The sequence below is a fragment of the Nothoprocta perdicaria genome, unplaced genomic scaffold (assembly GCF_003342845.1).
Source record: "Nothoprocta perdicaria isolate Ctin4 unplaced genomic scaffold, notPer1 scaffold_20, whole genome shotgun sequence".
NCBI classification, from domain to species: domain Eukaryota; kingdom Metazoa; phylum Chordata; class Aves; order Tinamiformes; family Tinamidae; genus Nothoprocta; species Nothoprocta perdicaria.
Window position 1 is genome coordinate 7,020,120 of NW_020455205.1, and position 18,967 is coordinate 7,039,086.

The window sequence follows — 18,967 nt, forward strand, 5'->3', positions numbered from 1 at the left end:
AAAAAAAAAACTCTAAGGAATATGTGTGGCTTACACTAGAAGGGAGGGATAACATTTGCAGGGTGGGTCTGCTGGCAGTGTAGGAATTGGTATGTGACTTTACATGAACACAGTAGGTCTGCCTAATTTTGCATATTGTTCCTATGGGTAGTGAATTAAATTTTATTCTTTTATTTTAGGTGTTGAAGGGTGATATTCGACCTGCTATAGAAACTCATGAGATGCTGTATCAGGTTATAAAAAAGCATAACTTTCTTCCTGAGGTATGTTAGTATTTTTTTATGTGATTAAAAACAAAGGATCATTTCCACAGTTTGCAGTCTGCAGTTCTGCATTTATGACAAATGTATTTTAGATAGGGAATATTTTTCCTTCAGTTACCCTGTAATTAGCATGGTAGTGGGAGCTGTTGCTAAAATAATTGCTTAGATTTTACCTCAGCTGTTCCTAATTGACCTTGAATCATTTCACAAGTTGACGAAAACACTTGTACCTGTAGCTGCCTAGTAAAATAGCTGTGGTCTTGTAACATTAATTGGATTGTCTTTATTAACCCAAGAAATACAAGGAAGGAAACTAAATGTTGTGGTTTTTTTTCTAAAATTTTGCCTTGTGTCCTTGAGAGTTGGTAGGAGTGATTTGTTASTATTGCAGGCTCAGGCTTTGTTTGAGCAAGTAAGTTGTGCACACACAAACCTGCTGGAGTGTTTCATTACCCTCTGATAATCTAGAATAAATGAGAACTTCCRACTGCAATTGTGACTTTGGCTTTGCCTGTGGGATAAGATAATATGTTTTAGAGAATATTTTAAGTAATGCTCCTTTCACTTAAGATAGCAAGTGAGTCCAGAAAATCATTCTGGTAACTAGAGGTAGGTATTTGGAGTACCTTAAAATGATAAAAATTGGCACTGCATTTTTTTTCTCCGGTGCTTTGTACTTTGAAATGCTGTACATTTGAAAGATGATGTAGTTACGTCTAAACTAACATGCATCCCCTTTACTTAAGATTAGGCTTAAATTCTAATATGAGCTAGTAGTGAATGAAAGCTTTTATAGAGGTTAGCCTTTGTCAGTGCTTTTTTATGGGAGCAAAATATTAAGAGTTAACCTACAGCCTAGGAAATTCTTGCATAACTCATCTCTGGTTGCTGGTATTTTTATGTTGGAAGTGGCTGATATGAGCTGTCATTTCAGCAGAATAAATAATGCATGTTTTCAGTGTCAGGTGGTAGCTCTCTTTGCAGAAATTGTTTGTAGCATCTGTGGCAGTGTGTAGTGGACATTCACTTCCCTGGACCTGCCAGCCTCAGCTATGGAGTACTCCAGCTGTTGTAAAATAATTAATTTGGGAATCAAAATGGGCTTGTTCAGGTTTTATTCTAGCACTTGTTTTTGACTATTCTTTTTCCATCCTCAGGCATTCACAACAGATTTTAGAGTTCACTGGGCTCAGCATCCTTTAAGGCCTGAATTTGCAGAAAGCACTTATTTCTTGTATAAAGTAAGATCACTTTCTTGTCTCTATTTTTCATAATCTTTTCTTACTCTAAAATTTAACTGGTGTTGTATTTCAATGCAGAATGAGCAGCATGTCCGAGTTTTCTATCTACTTGAACTGTTTCTGTATGCAAAGATGAAAGTACCAAATTGTTCTGGGAGGTTTGTTTTATATGGCTAGAATTAAAAAGAAAATCATTAGATGACAATATTTTGGCCCATGTTTTTCAAAGGCATTTAGGTTTTACTGCTCTTGCTCTCAGTAGAGACAAGTGCCAAAGCTACTTATACCTTGTACAGTAGAGCATGGTAGTGACCATGTGTCTTAGGTGTCTTAGGCTTCTTTTAAGTATTTCCATGTGTTTATTTGCATATGTGTAAAAGGGTAGGTAGTACAATTATATCTCAGACATCTCTTACATTTATGAGAAGTATTGATAACTAGATCTTGCAGATATCTGAGAAAGCAGGAAACCAGAGTATATAAAATAATTAGGTGGAAAAAACTGAAGGTGCTAATTTTATAACAAGTCTAAGTTCACCTGTGCGGTGGGTTGTGTTTGTTTTTATAGGCTACTGGGGATCCTTACTATCTAGAAGTAGGAAAAACACTCATTGAAAACTTGAACAAGTATGCAAGGGTACCTTGTGGGTTTGCTGCAATGAAGGATGTCCGTACTGGAAGCCATGAAGATAGGTAAAAGATTTTTGTGTTGACTTTGCTTTCTAAAATCTAAAAAAAAAAAAGCCCCAGCTCCACCAACAACAAACACCTGTTTGTTTGTATAGTGGAATTATCTGACTTGTGAGCAGCCTTCTCTCTCCTCTCTGATGGCCAAGTCTGAAATTACCATGTTTACTTGTCACAGTCTGTAACTATTGAAATGATTTCCTAGATTCCATTAAACATGTTTTCATTGTCTTATAACCTTTCATCTTAAAGCTCTCCTTTTAGTAGTCTCAGAACACTAGATGAATTACTTTACAAACTTCTAGGTCTCTTTTTTTTTTTTTTTTTTCTTTGAAAGAGGCTTATTTGAGGTTGCTGTAATGCCGTTTTGAATTCTCTYGAATCACTTCCCTCCCTCTTTCCATTTGGAAAAAAAAAAACCTAATGGAATTATGTTCAAGAATACCGTGGACATTTCAGAGGTGGAGCAATATGTATGTATGTACTGGAATTTTAGAAAATATGGGTGTCGTCTTAATGGGTATTTTTTTTCCTACCTTCTATAGAATGGATTCTTTCTTTCTTGCTGAGATGTTCAAGTATCTTTATCTGCTCTTTGCTGATAARGAAGACATGATTTTTGACATAGAAGACTATATCTTCACTACAGAAGCTCATCTATTACCACTTTGGCTATCCACTACAAACCAAACAATATCTAAAAAAAATACAGTAAGTATCAACTCAAAATTTATAGCAAGTTGTAATATTCTTTTAAAGCATATTCCCTTTTAAGAAATGGAGAAAAAAGAAACAGGAAAAAAATGTCTGAAGGTTATCAGTTTTGATATTTTCTTCAAYTTGGACTATTTTATCATAATATTTGCAGTCAAATTAATACGAAGATCTTTTCCATGATGGAAGCTTGCACCACTGAATCTTGTGAAAAATGCTATGGAATATGAGTACTATTTAAAAAGATACACGTTGCCTGTCTTTATTCATATAGATCTGAAAATAACACAGTGCATTTTTTATTTTTGGTTATTTTCTCTTAATTTGTTTCTCAAGCTTATACAATGACATGGCAACATTTATGTGTTTTTACTACATTGACCCTCTGCAATTTTACAACAGTGTTTTGAGGCTAATGTGAAGTTAATATTGTAGGGTGCTTCTCTTWACCTTCTTAAGTACTTCTTAAGTACTTCGTGGTAGTACAAGGGTGTTGTGGAATACTGTAAACACTCCTCTTTGAGATGGTTTAGTTTATCTTTCAGGTATATAACTTTGCTGACAAGCAAGGTAAGTGCATGAGAGAGTGAACAGAAAGGTGCCCACAGCGTCAGGGCCATAAATTCTTTACTTTGCCTTGTTTTGACCCTTACTATATGTCTTCTCTGAAATAATTTCTCAATCAGAAGAGAAAACTTCTGTTTTATTTAAAGCTATGTACATCCTGAGGAAATCTTAAAGCTGGGTAGAGTGCGATGTTTCATGGAATCTAACATTAAAAAGAACTTCTCGAAATAACTTGCTCTGAACATCTGACACTGATAATACATTTAACATGTCTTGGAGCTGACTATCAATGTGCCCAGATGGTGCAAATCTTGCATATTCTTTATCTCCAAAATGTTCTTTCCTTGAACGTTTAACATCTCTTCCTAAATTTAGGAAACAGAGACTATGAAGAAAAGGCAGAATTAATATTATACTGAAAGTGCAATCCCTCTTAAATTATTCTTGTTTTTCATTTGGTGTGACCAGCATTTTCCAAGCTATGCAGGAAGTTATCAGAAGTGTCAAAAAGAACCTATAACTTGTATTCCCAGCATGAGAATGTTAAACCTGTAGCTGAGATGGACAGGATTCTCACTGTAGTGGGAATGAAATGCTGACATATAGTTTTCTCGAGATAACAAGTATTCAGAAAAAGGTCTAAAAAGAGAATGGAGTAACTTAATGAATGCAGTTCTGTTGTAGCTTTTTGGTAAGTGTAAGCTGCTAATGTGACTAACTCAAAAGTAAGAAAAATCACATTTAAAGTGGTATCAACAAAGTGTGTGGAATAGCTAAAAGTCTTTTAAGATCATTGCATTGTTTTTAATGACATTTTACTGATGGAAAAACTAAATGCCCAGTTATCTGAAGAGTCATTCACAGAGCTAAGAACAGACTGTTAGGATTTTTCCATTGTGCGCATACATATTCCACGTGATTTCACATGTTACAAAACAGTGATATGTGCAAATGCTAGTTCCTGACATCTTTTCTGAGAATAGATGTTGTTAGTTATATAAAGGTTCAACGTTGCTTTGCACTGATTTAGTAGACTATAATGCTCCCAAGGGGAGAATCTTTTGTTGATATAAAAAAAAAAAAAAAAAATGTGCAAGAGGCTACTATTTTTCTATCTACAGTTCTTCATAAATACATATTTATTTTTAGGATGCATAAGTGTGGGATTATCGTATGAATAAACTTGATCTGCTACGATGCTAAGTAGAAAATGTTCTCGCTCAAGGAAAGGGGTGAATTCTTAGTAGCATGGAGGAAGAATGAATTAAGGCCTGGTAGTGATAAATGAGGATGGGTAGAAATGAGAATGTGTTTTTTATCCCCAAAAAGGGATTGTGGTACACTGGTTACTCTTTAGCATTGCAGGATGAGACATAAATAACACTATGTGCTCCTCATGCTTGGAAATTGTGTGCTTGTGACTTCATCTGCTGCGTGTCCTGTGTACATGTGTCCTGTGTGTTGTGATGTGATGACTTAAGGGCCTGTTTGATTTTCTTATTATAAGAATATATCTTATTATAAAAATATATCTGCATTTTTAGTAAGTAACCTTTATCTTTCATTTTAGACTACAGAATATACAGAGCTGGATGACAGCAACTTTGACTGGACTTGCCCGAACACCCAGATTCTTTTCCCGAATGACCCCATGTTTGCCCAGAGTATTCGTGAACCTTTGAAAAATGTGGTGGATAAAAGTTGTCCTCGGGGTATTTCCAGAGCGTAAGATGAATATTTGCTGTCTTTTGGTAGTGTAGGAGTGGATGGGATTGACTGCTATGCATGGGAAGCGAAACACTTTAATATATGGGGGTATAGATTTGCTCTATTTGAGTTGGCAGTTCTTTTGGAATGGATAGCCTAACTATGGGAAAAATCATTTATATTCTGTCTCATGTTATCAGCAAAACTCAATTTCCATCAGGAATTGGTGAATCTTTCAAAGCAAAAGGATCTTGCGTCATGTGCCGAAAGAATAACTGGGCTACAATTTATTATGAGAAAAGTGTTGTAGTCTTTGACTTCTGCAGTCTCTTGAACAGTTCTGCAACTTCTTCTCTGTATTAAGTAAATAATGTCAGATTTTGAAAAGTTCAGGACAGCCTGTCCAAGTTGAGGAAGCTTGTCCTTCTGACTGCCCCTTTGATATTTATACTTCATGAATAAAACTGAGCAGCCGTTCTACTGGGAAAACTGTTTTTAATCATTCTTGCAATAATGCAGACCATTTAAAAATGAGAAATAGCTTTTAGTGGTTTCGTTTTTAGCAGCACCGTGTGAGCTCTTTTGTACAAAATGATTGAGAATATCAGCAGCTCTTTTGAAAGATAATTTGGCTGAGAAGTTGCTTTTTAGTGAAGTTTATACTCAGCTTTATTCCAAAGAATTCCCATCTTGTGATGGAAAGAATAACTTGTGACGTGTGTGCAAGGTCTTAAGAATAATCTGGTTTTGATCTCTGATATTTTTTGGCAGAGAAGAGAGTTTGGGAAGCGGACCAAAACCGCCACTGAGAGCCAGAGATTTCATGGCCAGTAATCCTGAGCATTTGGAGATATTGAAGAAGATGGGAGTCAGCTTGATTCATCTCAAAGATGGGAGAGTGCAATTAGTGCAACATGCAGTACAAGTAAGGCCCAGCAGTTACCTTTATTAAAATCTTTAGTAAACTCCAAGCCATTAGGATTTTGACTCTCTTAGCAGTTCAGAACAGGCAGGCTTACTGTGGAAGAGGCGTGTGAGCTTCATATGTAACCATATTTAATAGGTGGTTGCGCATTAATTTTTCATCCTCACAGCACTTCTTATCAAAATTACATTAAATTAGATGGAGACTGTTCACAAGATATAATTTTACTTGTCTGCTGGTGCCATTAGTACATACATATTTGCCATTGATTCATACCTAGGAATTTTCTCTACTTTAAAAATATTTTTATTTTAAAGAGTATTTTTAACCCTAAAGTTTATAGCATACATTTGTGTTGGACAGCGTTAGTTTTTCCATTAACACCCTGATGACTGTTTGGTCAATAAAAGTCAGAGCACTGTGGTAGCTGGATATGTTCTGTGAATATCTGCAAATTGATATTCAACTACTGAGTTAGGCTGTGGACATAATTTGCTTCTGGATAGAAAAGTGATACTTAGAAGTTAGTTCACTTCCTAATGTAACCCCCAAAATATGAAACCCTAATATTTCTTAATATTCTCTATATAGAGAATTCTGTAAAYGTCAGCTTTGAAGCATTTAAGGTTGATTAAATCAATTCTAACTTTTTTTGTATGTAGGAGATGGACACCAGGGGGTTACCTTAGTGAAACAATTCCTTTTATAAAAGAATTTCAAAGCAATGGGATTAACCACATCTTTTTGAAAATAATAGTTTTCAGATTGAGATATTTCTATTTGCTTAGGAAAGATTGATCTGTCTAGCTATATTTCACCCTGCTGTGTGGTGAAAACATTAACGTTAAATACTCCCTTTCAGCAGCCATCTTTTTTCATCTGAGGTGATGAATTAATGACAGTGGGCCTCCATTCTGTACTTTAAAATCTTTTTAGCATTTAGTGTTTACTCACTGTAGTGTTTTGTTAGAAAACTGATAAAACAGAGTATTATTCAGAGTCACTGAAGTATTGTATGAAGTGTAAACAGCGGTCAAAGCACTCACAACTTCTGGTTTATTTTCTTGTATTCCTTTCAAGTTCATCAAACACCTAAGCTGTGTCTTTTTGTGTTTGTTTTTTTCTCTCTCCTTAACTCCACAGGCAGCAAGTTCACTTGATGCTGAAGATGGTTTGCGGTTCATGCAAGAAATGATTGAACTCTCCAGTCAGCAGCAGAAGGAGCAGCAGCTCCCTCCTCGCGCTGTTCAAATCGTTTCCCATCCGTTCTTCGGCAGGGTGGTCTTGACTGCTGGGCCAGCACAGTTTGGAATGGACTTGTCCAAACACCAAGCTGGGGTATGTAAGATATCCATGTCATCTGTTGCGAGCTTTCCGTTGCTTTCTCTTTCATGAACCTGGATTTTGTGGTAGCGATGCTATTTCGGGTTGGTCAGCTAGAGATTAGTTTAATTGCAGCAGTTAAAATGCGACAGTGATGGAAGGTAGTGGCTTGTCAGTTTGCAGCCTGTGCTCTGCTCCTCGGTTATCAGTTGTAATTTAATATAGTCTCTAGTACTATGTATATAATACCTATTGAAACAAATTTATGTAATGAGCAGTGTACATCTTAAGAGAATGAAGTTCCCTAATGGGAAGATATACTACGTGGGCCATGGATTTGCAGAAGCCTTTTTGAAGTTAGGCTGTTCTTRTGCAAACTTTCACAAAAGGCTAACTCTAAGGGGAAGAAAATATCATTTAGGCAATGGTTCCTAGTGGAGACAGTAGACACAATCAAAATATAAGGATGGAAGAATTAAGTTTTCACATAGCCATTCTTTCTCTTCATAGAACTAAAGCTCAGGGCCCAGCATGGGATTCTCCAGAGTCACGAAATACAGTCACTGTAATAGGTTATCTGAAGAAAAAGGCTTAGGAAACTTGTAGGCTTGAACCTTGCTCTAATTCCACGTATTTTTTTTTTTCCCCCTCCCCGCCAAACAGACAAGAGGATTTGTTGCAACCATTAAGCCATATAACGGGTGCTCGGAGATCACTAATCCTGAAGCAGTGAAAGAGAAAATCGCTCTGATGCAGAGAGGCCAGTGCATGTTTGCTGAAAAGGCACGAAACATTCAAAAAGCAGGAGCAATAGGAGGCATTGTTATCGGTAATAAAATCAAGTTCTTTATTTGTGTGAACATGACCTATATTTTTTAGATTTGGAGATGCTGGAAAGCTGTCCAGCTGCTAAATATTCTGAGGGGTCAGTACTCCAGTAGAGAAATTATGATCAGGAGAAAAAATGCTGTGTTTATGTCCAGTTCTATGAAGGAAAAAAAAAAAAACCCCAAACAAGTTGAAATGAATGATTGTCACTGTCTTTGCAGATTAGAAGTTACCCTTTTAAGCATCGTGGAGTGCTGAAATAATGTTTCCTGCTAACTATTGAGGAAACCTTAATGTACAAAGTAAATGAAAAATGTTAAAGCTGCCTTTTTTTTACAACCAATTTATTATTTTGTACCTGGAATCCTCCTAGGTGACTGTAGGTTCAGATTTGTGGTCTTTTTATCTTTTTATCTAATAGAAGAGTTTTCTGGTTCTTTTCTGTGTGGGTAGATGACAACGAGGGAAGCAGTAGTGACACTGCTCCTCTCTTCCAAATGGCCGGTGACGGAAAGAATACAGATGATATCACTATTCCTATGCTCTTCCTCTTCAACAAGGAAGGAAATATTATACTGGATGCAATCCGGGAATATGAGGCTGTAGAGGTGCTCCTTTCTGATAAAGCAAAAGATAGAGGTAAGTGTTAGTAGGGTTGTGTATATATATAAATGGGTTGTGTGTGTATATATATATAAATGGACAGAGACACACATGAACGAACACACACACACACACATATGTACGTTTAGCTTCGATCTGTGCCATTTGGCACCATATGGAATGTATGGTAGTGATTTCTATTGATACCTAAGGGTATACATGAGTTATTTGGTAAGTTTAGCTTTCAGTTTGAAAAGCTAATACTAATGTCATATCAAGGCTGTTATTGGAGATGTCTTTCCTCTGTTACCTCCAAATTTTATTGCTATTTGTAAGTTAAATGTCACATTGGCTAACAAGACAATAGAGCCCTTTGGATTCCTTTTGAATCCTTTTTGTCATAATCTGCTTTGAAGTCTTGTCAGAATAATTTAAGTGTTTTCAGTGTCCCACATTGTAAATGCCTCTCTCTTAATGAAGCTCCCAAATGACATTCTCAGTACCCGAAAGGAAAGAGCTGACTATTTTGCCTAGGTAAGGGAAAGTGGTTATCTCAAGAAATAAGACTGCTGACCTCAGAACTTGATGGGTTTTCTTGTATAATACAAGACAATTACAAGTTAATAAGCTTCAAATTAAAATGCTTATGTGTGACAGAGATTTCTAGTTCCTTTCCTTTTGAAAGCCCTCCTCTGGACCGCATTTAAATATTTGTAGTATTGTTTTATTCAAGCAGAGCATGTAGAGAACAAATCTCTAGGACACTGGTGACAACATTTATTTTCTTGWATGTGTGGAAAGGTGATGACCCGAAAGCTGCAGTGCAGCTTGGTCACAGCTGCTTAGAGATTCTTCCTGTCTATTATAACTATAGTTGAGCTGTTGTAAGAAAATACTGAGTGCAAAAGGTAGTTCTGCATTTGAGAATTTGTAATGCGGTTGTGCTTCTTCCTCCTCCTCGTGCTCTCGTTTGGAATCCCAGCAACGATCTTTAAAGGTAAAACGATTCCAAACTACATTATTGATAGCAGTAAGTATCCTGTATTAAAATACGAAGTTACACTCCCTAGAACTCTTATATCCTAGTTACAAACATGCAGTTCTAAAGAAATCTGGCTAGTTAAATCGGAGCTCACGCAAAGTTAATACCTAAATTCAGATTTGAGAACTGAATGTTAGTTACTTTGAATTCAGATGTGAGGAGGGAGGCACTTGGGCTTTGTCTCTCTTTAACTCACAGTTTAGCAAGTTACTAACATAACACTGTGTATCAACCACTTACTTGGATTTGAAATCCTACTTATGCATCTGGGAATGCTTTAAAATTCAGCATGCACACATGGTGCATGTTAAAAGAGCATTTGCTTCACTCATGGAGGGTTAATTTCTTCCAAAAAGTCTGCACTTCTTTTTAAGATAGTGATCTTACATTTGAAATGCATATTCAAACATTTTTCTAGCTTTTTTTCAAACATTTTTTTCTTCCTCCCCTCTTAAAGACTTGGAAATGGACAATATGGACCAGAAATTGTCCGAAAATGATTCCCAGAAGCAGAGTTCAGAAGAGACTGCGTCAGCATCTCAAGGTGTTGGCTTGGCCAGTGAGGAGCCTGAAGGAGGCGACAGCTCTGAGGTTTCTCTGACGGATCCTTTGTCTCCTGTTCCTGCAGACAGTGACAGTGTTTCCACCTCAAATCAGGACTCCTTTGTCCCTGACACTGAGGCTAGTAGTATTTCCGAGCCAGAATGCGCACAAGCAGATAACCAGCCTCAGGAACAGAAACCTGACACAGTCTCAGACTCCAAAGCTAACTGGGATAATAAAGTCCCACCTATGGAATCCATATTAGCAGACTGGAATGAAGATATAGAAGCATTTGAAATGATGGAAAAGGATGAACTATGACTTGTAATAATAACTTATTTGTTAGTAAATACGTGGAGAACTCTTTTGGTAGAAGAGAGGCCCTGATATCAGCAAACTAGGAAACATATTCAGTATTGTGATGAGCAGCCAGGCTTCACCTGGAAAATACCGTAGAAATCCAGCACGTSCTCTTTGTTTTAATTTTTTCCTGTTTAAAAATGGGAATGTGCAATTGAAGCATTCGTAGGGCTCCATTGCATGGTGCTGTATCCCACCAGGAGGCTCCATCCGTGAGCAAACCCGACTTCTGCRTTCCTGGCTCCGAGAGCCCGTTTTCCTGTGGCCTCTGGAAGGCAGGAGTTGAACACGGTGGGGTTCACCTACCACTTAATGGGAGCGGGGAGAGCAYGCGGAGGCAGAAGGTCAGTCCCTGCTTTTGTTGTAGTGCAGGTGCCACCTCACTGATCTCCAGTCTGAAGCCTTCATGAATAGCGACATGGGAAATCAAATGTTTCCAGTTGTAGTGTCCTCCAGACACAGCTAGAAGCAGTTTGATTTTGTTCCAGCATATCATAGCAAGACACAGCAGTGCTGCTCATCATTCCTACCTGCTGCCCTGGGCAATGATTARGGTGACTTGGGAATTCTTCCCCTTCTGCTCCAGTTTGAAATCGAGACCCTCTGCAAACCAAAGGCAGCTGCACTTTGTTAGCAACTCCTTCAGGGAGACTGGGAGAGCCAGGATATTGGGGAGGTTCACAGCCAAGGCCAGGAAATTGTCCTTGAGGTTAAGGCAAAGGGACGAGACAACCGCTCAGTGCCCATATTTCCTTTGGTCTCCCAGGTTGAAAAACCATCTTCCCTAAGATACTGAATTTAGGACCGGTAACATTCTCTGAAAGGAGTCTAGACGGAATTCGAGTTAACAAAATCTTCTCTTCCCACAAGCTCTAACAGTCAGCTTGACTCTGTCGTTTTTACGTGCAGCTTCTTTACGTGTGATACTTAAGGCCGAGAGGCCAGTGCCAGTAGGGAAATGCAGCAGTTCTGGCTGTTGAGTCCATAGTTGGAAGGCCAGTGATGTGAACATGAAGAATGTCTGATACTTGACTCTGGGCTTTGGGGGTTCTCTGCAGGTAAGTGCGAGTCCTAATTTGTTATTCCTTTTCTGAAATACGTGTTTTAAGTTTAAGTGGTGGATGTTCCAACAGCTGAGAAACGTTCTGACTGTGTCTGAAGAAACTGCCAAAAACTAATGGACTTCATTTATATAAACTGCTTTTAGTGAATTATGATTTAAAGGATTGTTTTATATTAAAGAATAAATTAACACTGCCTGTATGCTGCACCAGGTTAAAAAAAATGAAGGTTTATATTAATCTTTACAATAAGGAAAAAAAAAAAGTCCCAGTCGGAAGCGCATCTTGGTTTAGCAGGTGAAAGGGTGTGCGCTGAATATGCAACGGTTACTCCTTACAGCCCTAGTGCATCTGTCTGTGTGTTGGTGTGCAGGATGAACGCGGGAGCACGTGTGTGCTTCCCGGCCGGCGCTTTCAGGAGCACCCGCGTGCGCGGCGCCTTTCCGAGCGCGGCCCTCGGTCAGAGTCCTCTGCAGCAGCTCGGTGGTGACTTGAGTCGCTAGAGGAGGAAGCGAAGCCGTAGCGGGGTAGTGAGTAAGTGGCCTTTGCAATGAGCTAGCTTCTGCGGGTAGCTGTGGTTCCTTTGCACATATAGCTCTATGGAGGCTTGAGCTGAATGAGTTTAAAGCAGCTGAGCTTTTTCAGTTGGAAGGGTTTTTTATTTATATATAAATATATATAAATATATTTTATATATATTATATATATATGTATAGTTTTATGTGGGGTTATTCGCTTAAGGAGTTTGATCTGGGGAGCCTCCGAAGTGTCCTTGGAGCCCCCGGCCATGTTCCCTGCTTTTCCTGGGATGCTCTTGCGGCGCCACTGGGCGCCCGGGGCTGCTCCCTGGTCCTTGGGCTCTGTGGCGCCGGCCGCCCGTGCTGCTCCTCAGCTCTCTGAGGGGAAACGGTTCCTCCACGTGTAGGGGTCCTCCAGGCCACATGTTAAGACTGTCAGTTAWTAACTAAAGCTTTCTTTGAATTTTACTTTAATCTTGGAAAAACTTACGTTTAATGATAAAACTCCTCAAAAAGATGGGCTTTCCCTGCCACCCCAGACTCCTTTTGTTTCCCAGCTACTTTGTCTGCACCTCTTGGTAAAGCAGGAGACGTTTCCTCTTGGCGATGGCCCCAACAGTCCCAGATTCGGCGTGGGTCTTGCCGCGTGCGTGCCCTACCTCAGCCAGATGCCATCCCTGCTGTTGTTGCAGAGTGTTTGATGTTGCCTTCCAGAACTATCATGAGAGCCATAGCCGTGGGGTTAACAAGTGGGATGTACATTTGTTTACAGAACCGAATCAGGAAAAGTTGAGCTTTGGGGAAAGAAGCATAAGTTGGGGGAAGAGATTTATTCAGGGTTTTCTGTTTGTTTCATTTCATGATTCCTTGTGAGGAAATAGATTTTAGTTAACTTGTCCTATCGTTTTGAAACTTCTATCATCATAAAAAGGCAGAAAGAATGTATTGATCTTAATAGTTGGAGAAGGGAGTGATTTTTTTTTGTTGTTGTTTTTTGCAAATTCTTAGAAGTCTGCCCCATGGTTATCCCTCCTGCATCCTCGGGTATTGCCTCTGCATGTGTCGCATGAGCACCGCCCACGGGAGCAGCCCTGCTCCGTGCCATCCAGTTCCTACTAGCCACTCACTTCCTCACGTGATGTTAGAGGAATGGTCTCAATTTGTTTACATTTGTCTTTCTTAACGAAGCTCCCAACGAGCGCGGCTGGGTTTCCCTCCTGCTCCCGGCGCCGCGCAGGGAAGGTGCCACAGGGCGGCGGGCGTGAGAGGCGTYGGTCAGAACATAGAGAAAAATAACATTCTGTGAATGAAATATTGTATGTTCAGATTTTATAAGTTTTTTTTTTTTAAGCCAGCCCAATTTACAGCCGTATATTTTCTTATGAAAGATGTTCTAATACCAGGTGCTGTAACACTATCGGTGGGTTTTACTGTCTGGTGATAAGTGTATACAATATTTCTTAAGGGCAACTGTGTACTGTGATGTAAAAGTCTGGGCTAAAATGTATATAATCTGTGTACATAATTGTGTACTTGATTATAATTGATTGTAAAGATTTAATAAAAATGTAAATATTCTGGTCACGCTGTTCTGAACTGACAGTAGCTTCTGCCTTGGGAGGAGCGGCCAGCTGGGCACCGCGTCACCTGCCTGGGCTGGGAGCTCTTCAGCCCTGTGCCTTCATTTCCAGGGTAGGGGTGAGTGTGTGTGTGTGTGTGTGTGTGTGTGTGTTGTTTCAGTTCCCCTAGAGCCTGTGTTTTATTTTTTCATCTTTAGGAGCAGGAATGAGGAAACGCCTCCCGCTCAATGAAGGTGCACGAGCGCCAGCTTTGAGTCTTCCATGAAGAGTTCAGGAGCGCTGATGTGTGCGTGTTTTGAGTGGAAGGTAGCGGCAGCAGAGGCTGGACCTGCGGTCACTGCGTGGGTAGGGGGATGTCGGGAGTTGGGCCTTGGAGCGTCTTGGACACGGGTGGGTGACGGTTGCCTTGCAGCCCCTTCTGCCTTGAGAGATGCCAGGAGGCCCCTAAGGAGAGGGGCTGGGGGAAGCGCCGCCTTCGTGACAGGGCCTCGCTCAGCAGGGCCTGGAAGGCACCAAGGGAGCAGCTGAGGCCCCTTCCCAGGGCCCGGAGCTGCCGCCACAGCCCGGAGCGCCTCCGGAGCTGCCTGCGCTCCTTGTGTTCCACCTCCTCATGTGGCTCCCACCTGGAGCTTCCCGCCGGCCGCCCACGCTCCTGCTTGCCCCGCTCCCTGTTCCCGCTCACAGAGATGACGTGGCTGCCATTTYGCGCGGCTGCTCCCCTCGGCTGCTGCACGAGTGCAGCGCCCTGTGACTTGTTGGGGGACTATTAATAGACACAAAATCGGGATGCCAGAACAGCCTGCCCGGCCCACAGCGCCGGCCCAGGAGCTGCTGCTCTCACCAGCTGTTAAGGCAGACAGGGCAAATTTCCACTTTGGCAGGGGTGCACATCTGGCCAAAAAAGAGAAAACACATGGTTTTAAAGCAAAGACACAAGCAAATGTCTCTGTGTGTTCCCCTTGCCAAGCTCGGCCTCGTCAGCCTCCACTTCATTTTGCTGAATGTGGGATCCATTGAGCACTGCATCCCAGAATGTGGGTTTTTCTTGAGCAGCTGCTCTGGTTCTTGGCTGTTTGGCCTCGATTTCTCCTCCCTGAACCACCGGCTTCCCCAAAGCGCCCGGCCTCCACACCCCCGGCCTCCTTGTCTCCCCTTCCCGTGACATTCCCACGTTTGAACTAAAAAAAAAAAGTGAATAACTTATTGAAAAGAGGTTTTCAGCAGGATTATGAACCCAGGAGAGAGACTTACAGTATTAAGCACTTTAAATTAATCAGCAGTAAGGCCACGCAGCTAGAAAAGTCAACACATCGTACTCACTTTCCCCTTCAGGAAGCCACCTGCTCTCCCCATGACGGCACCTTGTCCTTTATGTGTCTGAAAATGTTCACAGGAGGATTTGCTCCATCACCTTCCCAGGGATGAAGGATTTGTATGTGGAAATTTATAAATAAGATCTTCATCATTTAGAAAGCCAAGTATATGCTAAAAGGAAGGATCCAAATCCAATCCCCCTCCACTGTCTTGAGTTTGCAAAGCACCTTTGAGAGAAGGATTTTGGGGATCAATCCCCAGACTATTTAGTACTTAAACCACTCAAATAACTCAAGCCACCTGCTTGAGCAAAACTTATGGGGAAAAAGCCAGTCAGGCGCAAGAGGCCACCATGGTCACGTCCAAGACTTGGTGACAGACCAGGCGCTTCCTCAGCACTTAGAAACTACAACAGCCCAAGAGGACAACGTGCCAGGGAAAAGGATGAGAACCTCAACGAATTCAGACTGTAGCAAAGCAGGGAGAAGGTAACAAGCTCCTTTGAAAGAAAGAAAYTCCATCGCACACGTGAGATACCCCACAGTCAGCTTGCGGCTGCTTCGATACCTGACCCAGGGAGCCAAAAATGTGGGGGCTGCTGTTACCTCCACTCCCCCTATAGCACCGTGTTGGATGAACAGCGAAAGACCAGGATACATAAAAACAGTAAAATGTTTATTTTCTTAGAAAAAAAGAGATTCAAAATGATTGTGATCACACTCCCGTTCGTGCTCAGCAAAGCCAATACTGCAAGCTTAGTCCTCGATTAAGATGCCTAGTAAATGAAAACTCTTTTCCTCTTGAAAGCCAGATCCCTGCAGCCTGCATCGCTGCCAGCATTGCAGTGGTAACGTGCTTGTAACGGACACCGGCTGCTCCGCTTCTGCCCAGCGCAGAAACAAGGCTGGCCATGGCAAAATATCCCATCTCCAAAGCTTGAAATCACCAGCATTAAGAAGCACTCCGGCCCGTATGGACTCCTGAGGAAGCCCGAGCGGTCGCTTACGGACGTCTGATGTGACACGACCTTGTTCGCTAGAAAACCGGCCCGGAGCCTGAAAAAAAATCAACGCGGTCTTTCGGATTAACCTTAAGGATTCGCTGCATATCTGGACATGGAAAAAAGTGGAAAGTTGCGACGAGTTTTAACTAGCAGCAACGGAAACGGTCCCACACGAGTCCTTGGCGGGATTCCTTGTCTGGCCATTAAGAAACACTGGAACTGAATGGAGCAGATAATGTGGAGATGATCTTCTGGCGGGATGGAGCGCGCTCGCTCTGGCGGCGTCCCAAAGGTCTCGCGGGGCTGTACTCTATTTACACAGTAGTAGTCCTGCTTCGCCCGTAGCGCTGGCACTATGTGACGTCCTCCTCTTCTGAACAATAGTCGCGGCCCTTGAGGGACACAGACAGGTTTGTAACGGCATSACTGGAGACGTAAGTGACAACAAGCAACAGCGGCTCTGGAAGAGCTTCATCCTTCAGGATGAGCCCCAGCCCAGCAGATCGCCGCACCCCAGTGCCCGGCAGGGGCTCTCCAAAGCACAGGAGCCACCGTCACAGGCTCAGGGCGCTGCCRGAGACGGCGTGAGCCGGCCCCAGCCCGCTGGCACAAGGGAGCCCTGGGCCGTGTCTGCGCGAGGGCCCCCCGGAGCCTGCAGCATCCCATGTTCCCGCCGGAGGAGGCCGGGCGCAGCGCGCGCTGCAGACAGGGTCAGCAGCGGGGCAGGAGCCACCGGGACGCAGGCGCCTCGGCGGCGGCTCCCACCACATTCTGACTCTGCTGCCATCGGACGTAAGTGCATTTTGCAATTGCTGTTTTGAAGGTGGAGCTAGGCAGGGAGCAGCTTCCGACACCACCAGCCATGAATCCCRCCAAGGCAGGTTGCCTGGGTTGGGTTTTTTTTGCTTTGTTTTAATCACAACCCCACAGCTGTTTCTCTTCTAGGGATAGGTATGAACCTAGAAATGCATTGTTTACTATTTAATTGCATCTCAGGCATTTTGGTCCCACAGTGAGACAGCTGCCTACAGGCTGGGCCATAACCCACAATGACAACATAAAGATTAAGAGGCTCATTTCTGATCAGTACACAGGGCTCTAGCGAGAGCGAACCTTTCTCAGAMTCTTTCTTGTAGCCGAGATGGGGCACCCAGGGAATCCAATGGGAYAAGAAGAGCCCACCCCACACTTAGAGGAAGATAATTCGTATTTTGCTTTACCATCTCTTCTTTTTATTATTTTTACCCTCATAAATAAATAACCCCCACAGCTCTAAATACGAAAACAGCTCCCTGAATAGCATAACCCCGCCCCCCACTGTCTGTGTGAAATATTTGTTATTCCTCTCTTATTTTATACTATGCTTAAAAAAAAATCACATTTGACAAAAGCAAAACAAATCTGTTGTTTGGGACAAATAAGAGACTTATCGAGAGTAAGAYGCCAGCAGGGTGGGCAAAAAATGGCAGAAATTCACTGCTGTCCAAGTAAAAATTCCCCTCCTTCTCTGCAAACCCAAATTACCATGTGGGAATATGAATTATTTTATTCCAGCTGGGAAATCAAATGTTTAGCATCAGATATTAAATAAGGCACCAAACTCCAAGATGTGAAATCTAAGAAAACACTGAGTGAACATCAGCTCAGGGTATAATGAGGAGCCAAGTGTTCCTGCCCAGCTTCCCCTGCGCTTGCAAGGCCACCCAAACCAACCATTCAGCCTCTGACTGTCTCTATTTCAGGCTATGTCATGACATAAAAATTCTCCATTGTTTCTCAAGGAATCACACTCAGGTGGCAGACTGGCGGATAACGCAAGGATCCGTAAATGAAAGCTGTTATCAGGAAACTGAGCTGTCCACCCCTGTCCTTGAGAAACCTGCAGCCCAGCTGCTGCGCTGGGGCCACCATCCCATCCAGGCTCGGCTGGCTCCTCCGGCCCCTGTGGGTGCAGCAGCAGCCCAGCCCCCAGAGGCCTCCCTGGCTCCTACCTTTTCAATTTTTTCATCGAGCATCCTGAAGAATTCCTGCTGGCTTTCCGAGATGTGCATGCTGCAAAGCAAAGGGAGAGCATCGGGGACCATCTCCATTTTAAGCCCCCGCCGCTGMAGTCCAGGAGGGAGAGTAAAGCCCAAATTATAACCTGGCTCCAGAAGATCCCTTGGCCCAGCTGCTGGGGACCCACACGTGGCACAAGACCCACCCCAAGCCAGCGAGCCCACCCCAAAGAGGGCTTCACAGCCCCGACCTACAGCTAGGCCGGGCTCAACGGGAGTGTGGAAGCAGATGCAGCCACATGGCCCCTGCGGATAACCCGGGTGACGGGCAGAAGGACAGAATTATTAAGGAAGCCAAAGGCAAAACAACAAAAAGCCAGCGTTGCACTGCCTTAAGGATGGGAAGTTAAGGTAAGGGAGTGGTAGCAGCTTATTCATGGTTAAGAGGAAGGAACCAAGCACCTGKTATCTGTCTGGATGCCCAAGGTTTAACTGCTGTCCCAGACGTACAGAGCTTTATGTAACGATCTAGGTTCTCCTCGACAGWTCTTCCCAATCCTACTGCTCTAAATAACAACTTAAAACTCCCTCCAATGTGCTTTAACTTAATAATATTTGCAACACAGCCTACGTTTTTGTTTTAAAATAACAGCCATTCAGCAAGAGTAGAGAGTCCTAGAAAGGTACTTCA

The 18,967-nt window shown here is 42.2% G+C and overlaps 2 protein-coding genes across 4 annotated transcripts in view; one reads left to right on the forward strand and one right to left on the reverse strand.

The window, feature by feature from the left end:
- Window positions 1-12,205, forward strand: part of EDEM3 (ER degradation enhancing alpha-mannosidase like protein 3) — a 24,597-nt gene extending 12,392 nt beyond the window's left edge. Inside the window, exons 10-20 of the mRNA XM_026037905.1 lie at window positions 180-263; window positions 1,421-1,504; window positions 2,073-2,197; window positions 2,737-2,902; window positions 5,043-5,197; window positions 5,951-6,104; window positions 7,248-7,442; window positions 8,091-8,256; window positions 8,709-8,894; window positions 9,841-9,855; window positions 10,358-12,205. Of these exons, the coding sequence (XP_025893690.1) occupies window positions 180-263; window positions 1,421-1,504; window positions 2,073-2,197; window positions 2,737-2,902; window positions 5,043-5,197; window positions 5,951-6,104; window positions 7,248-7,442; window positions 8,091-8,256; window positions 8,709-8,894; window positions 9,841-9,855; window positions 10,358-10,764 (1,737 nt within the window). The 3' untranslated portion in view covers window positions 10,765-12,205. The remainder of the gene's footprint in view (window positions 1-179; window positions 264-1,420; window positions 1,505-2,072; window positions 2,198-2,736; window positions 2,903-5,042; window positions 5,198-5,950; window positions 6,105-7,247; window positions 7,443-8,090; window positions 8,257-8,708; window positions 8,895-9,840; window positions 9,856-10,357) is intronic.
- A 3,788-nt stretch (window positions 12,206-15,993) lies between these two features.
- CUNH1orf21 (chromosome unknown C1orf21 homolog) overlaps window positions 15,994-18,967 on the reverse strand; it is a 48,625-nt gene continuing 45,651 nt past the window's right edge. For all 3 annotated transcript variants that reach the window (XM_026038042.1, XM_026038044.1, XM_026038045.1), the window contains 2 exons: window positions 18,271-18,331; window positions 15,994-16,671 (listed from right to left, as the gene is read on the reverse strand). In XM_026038042.1, the coding sequence (XP_025893827.1) occupies window positions 16,633-16,671; window positions 18,271-18,331 (100 nt within the window). In that variant the 3' untranslated portion in view covers window positions 15,994-16,632. The remainder of the gene's footprint in view (window positions 16,672-18,270; window positions 18,332-18,967) is intronic.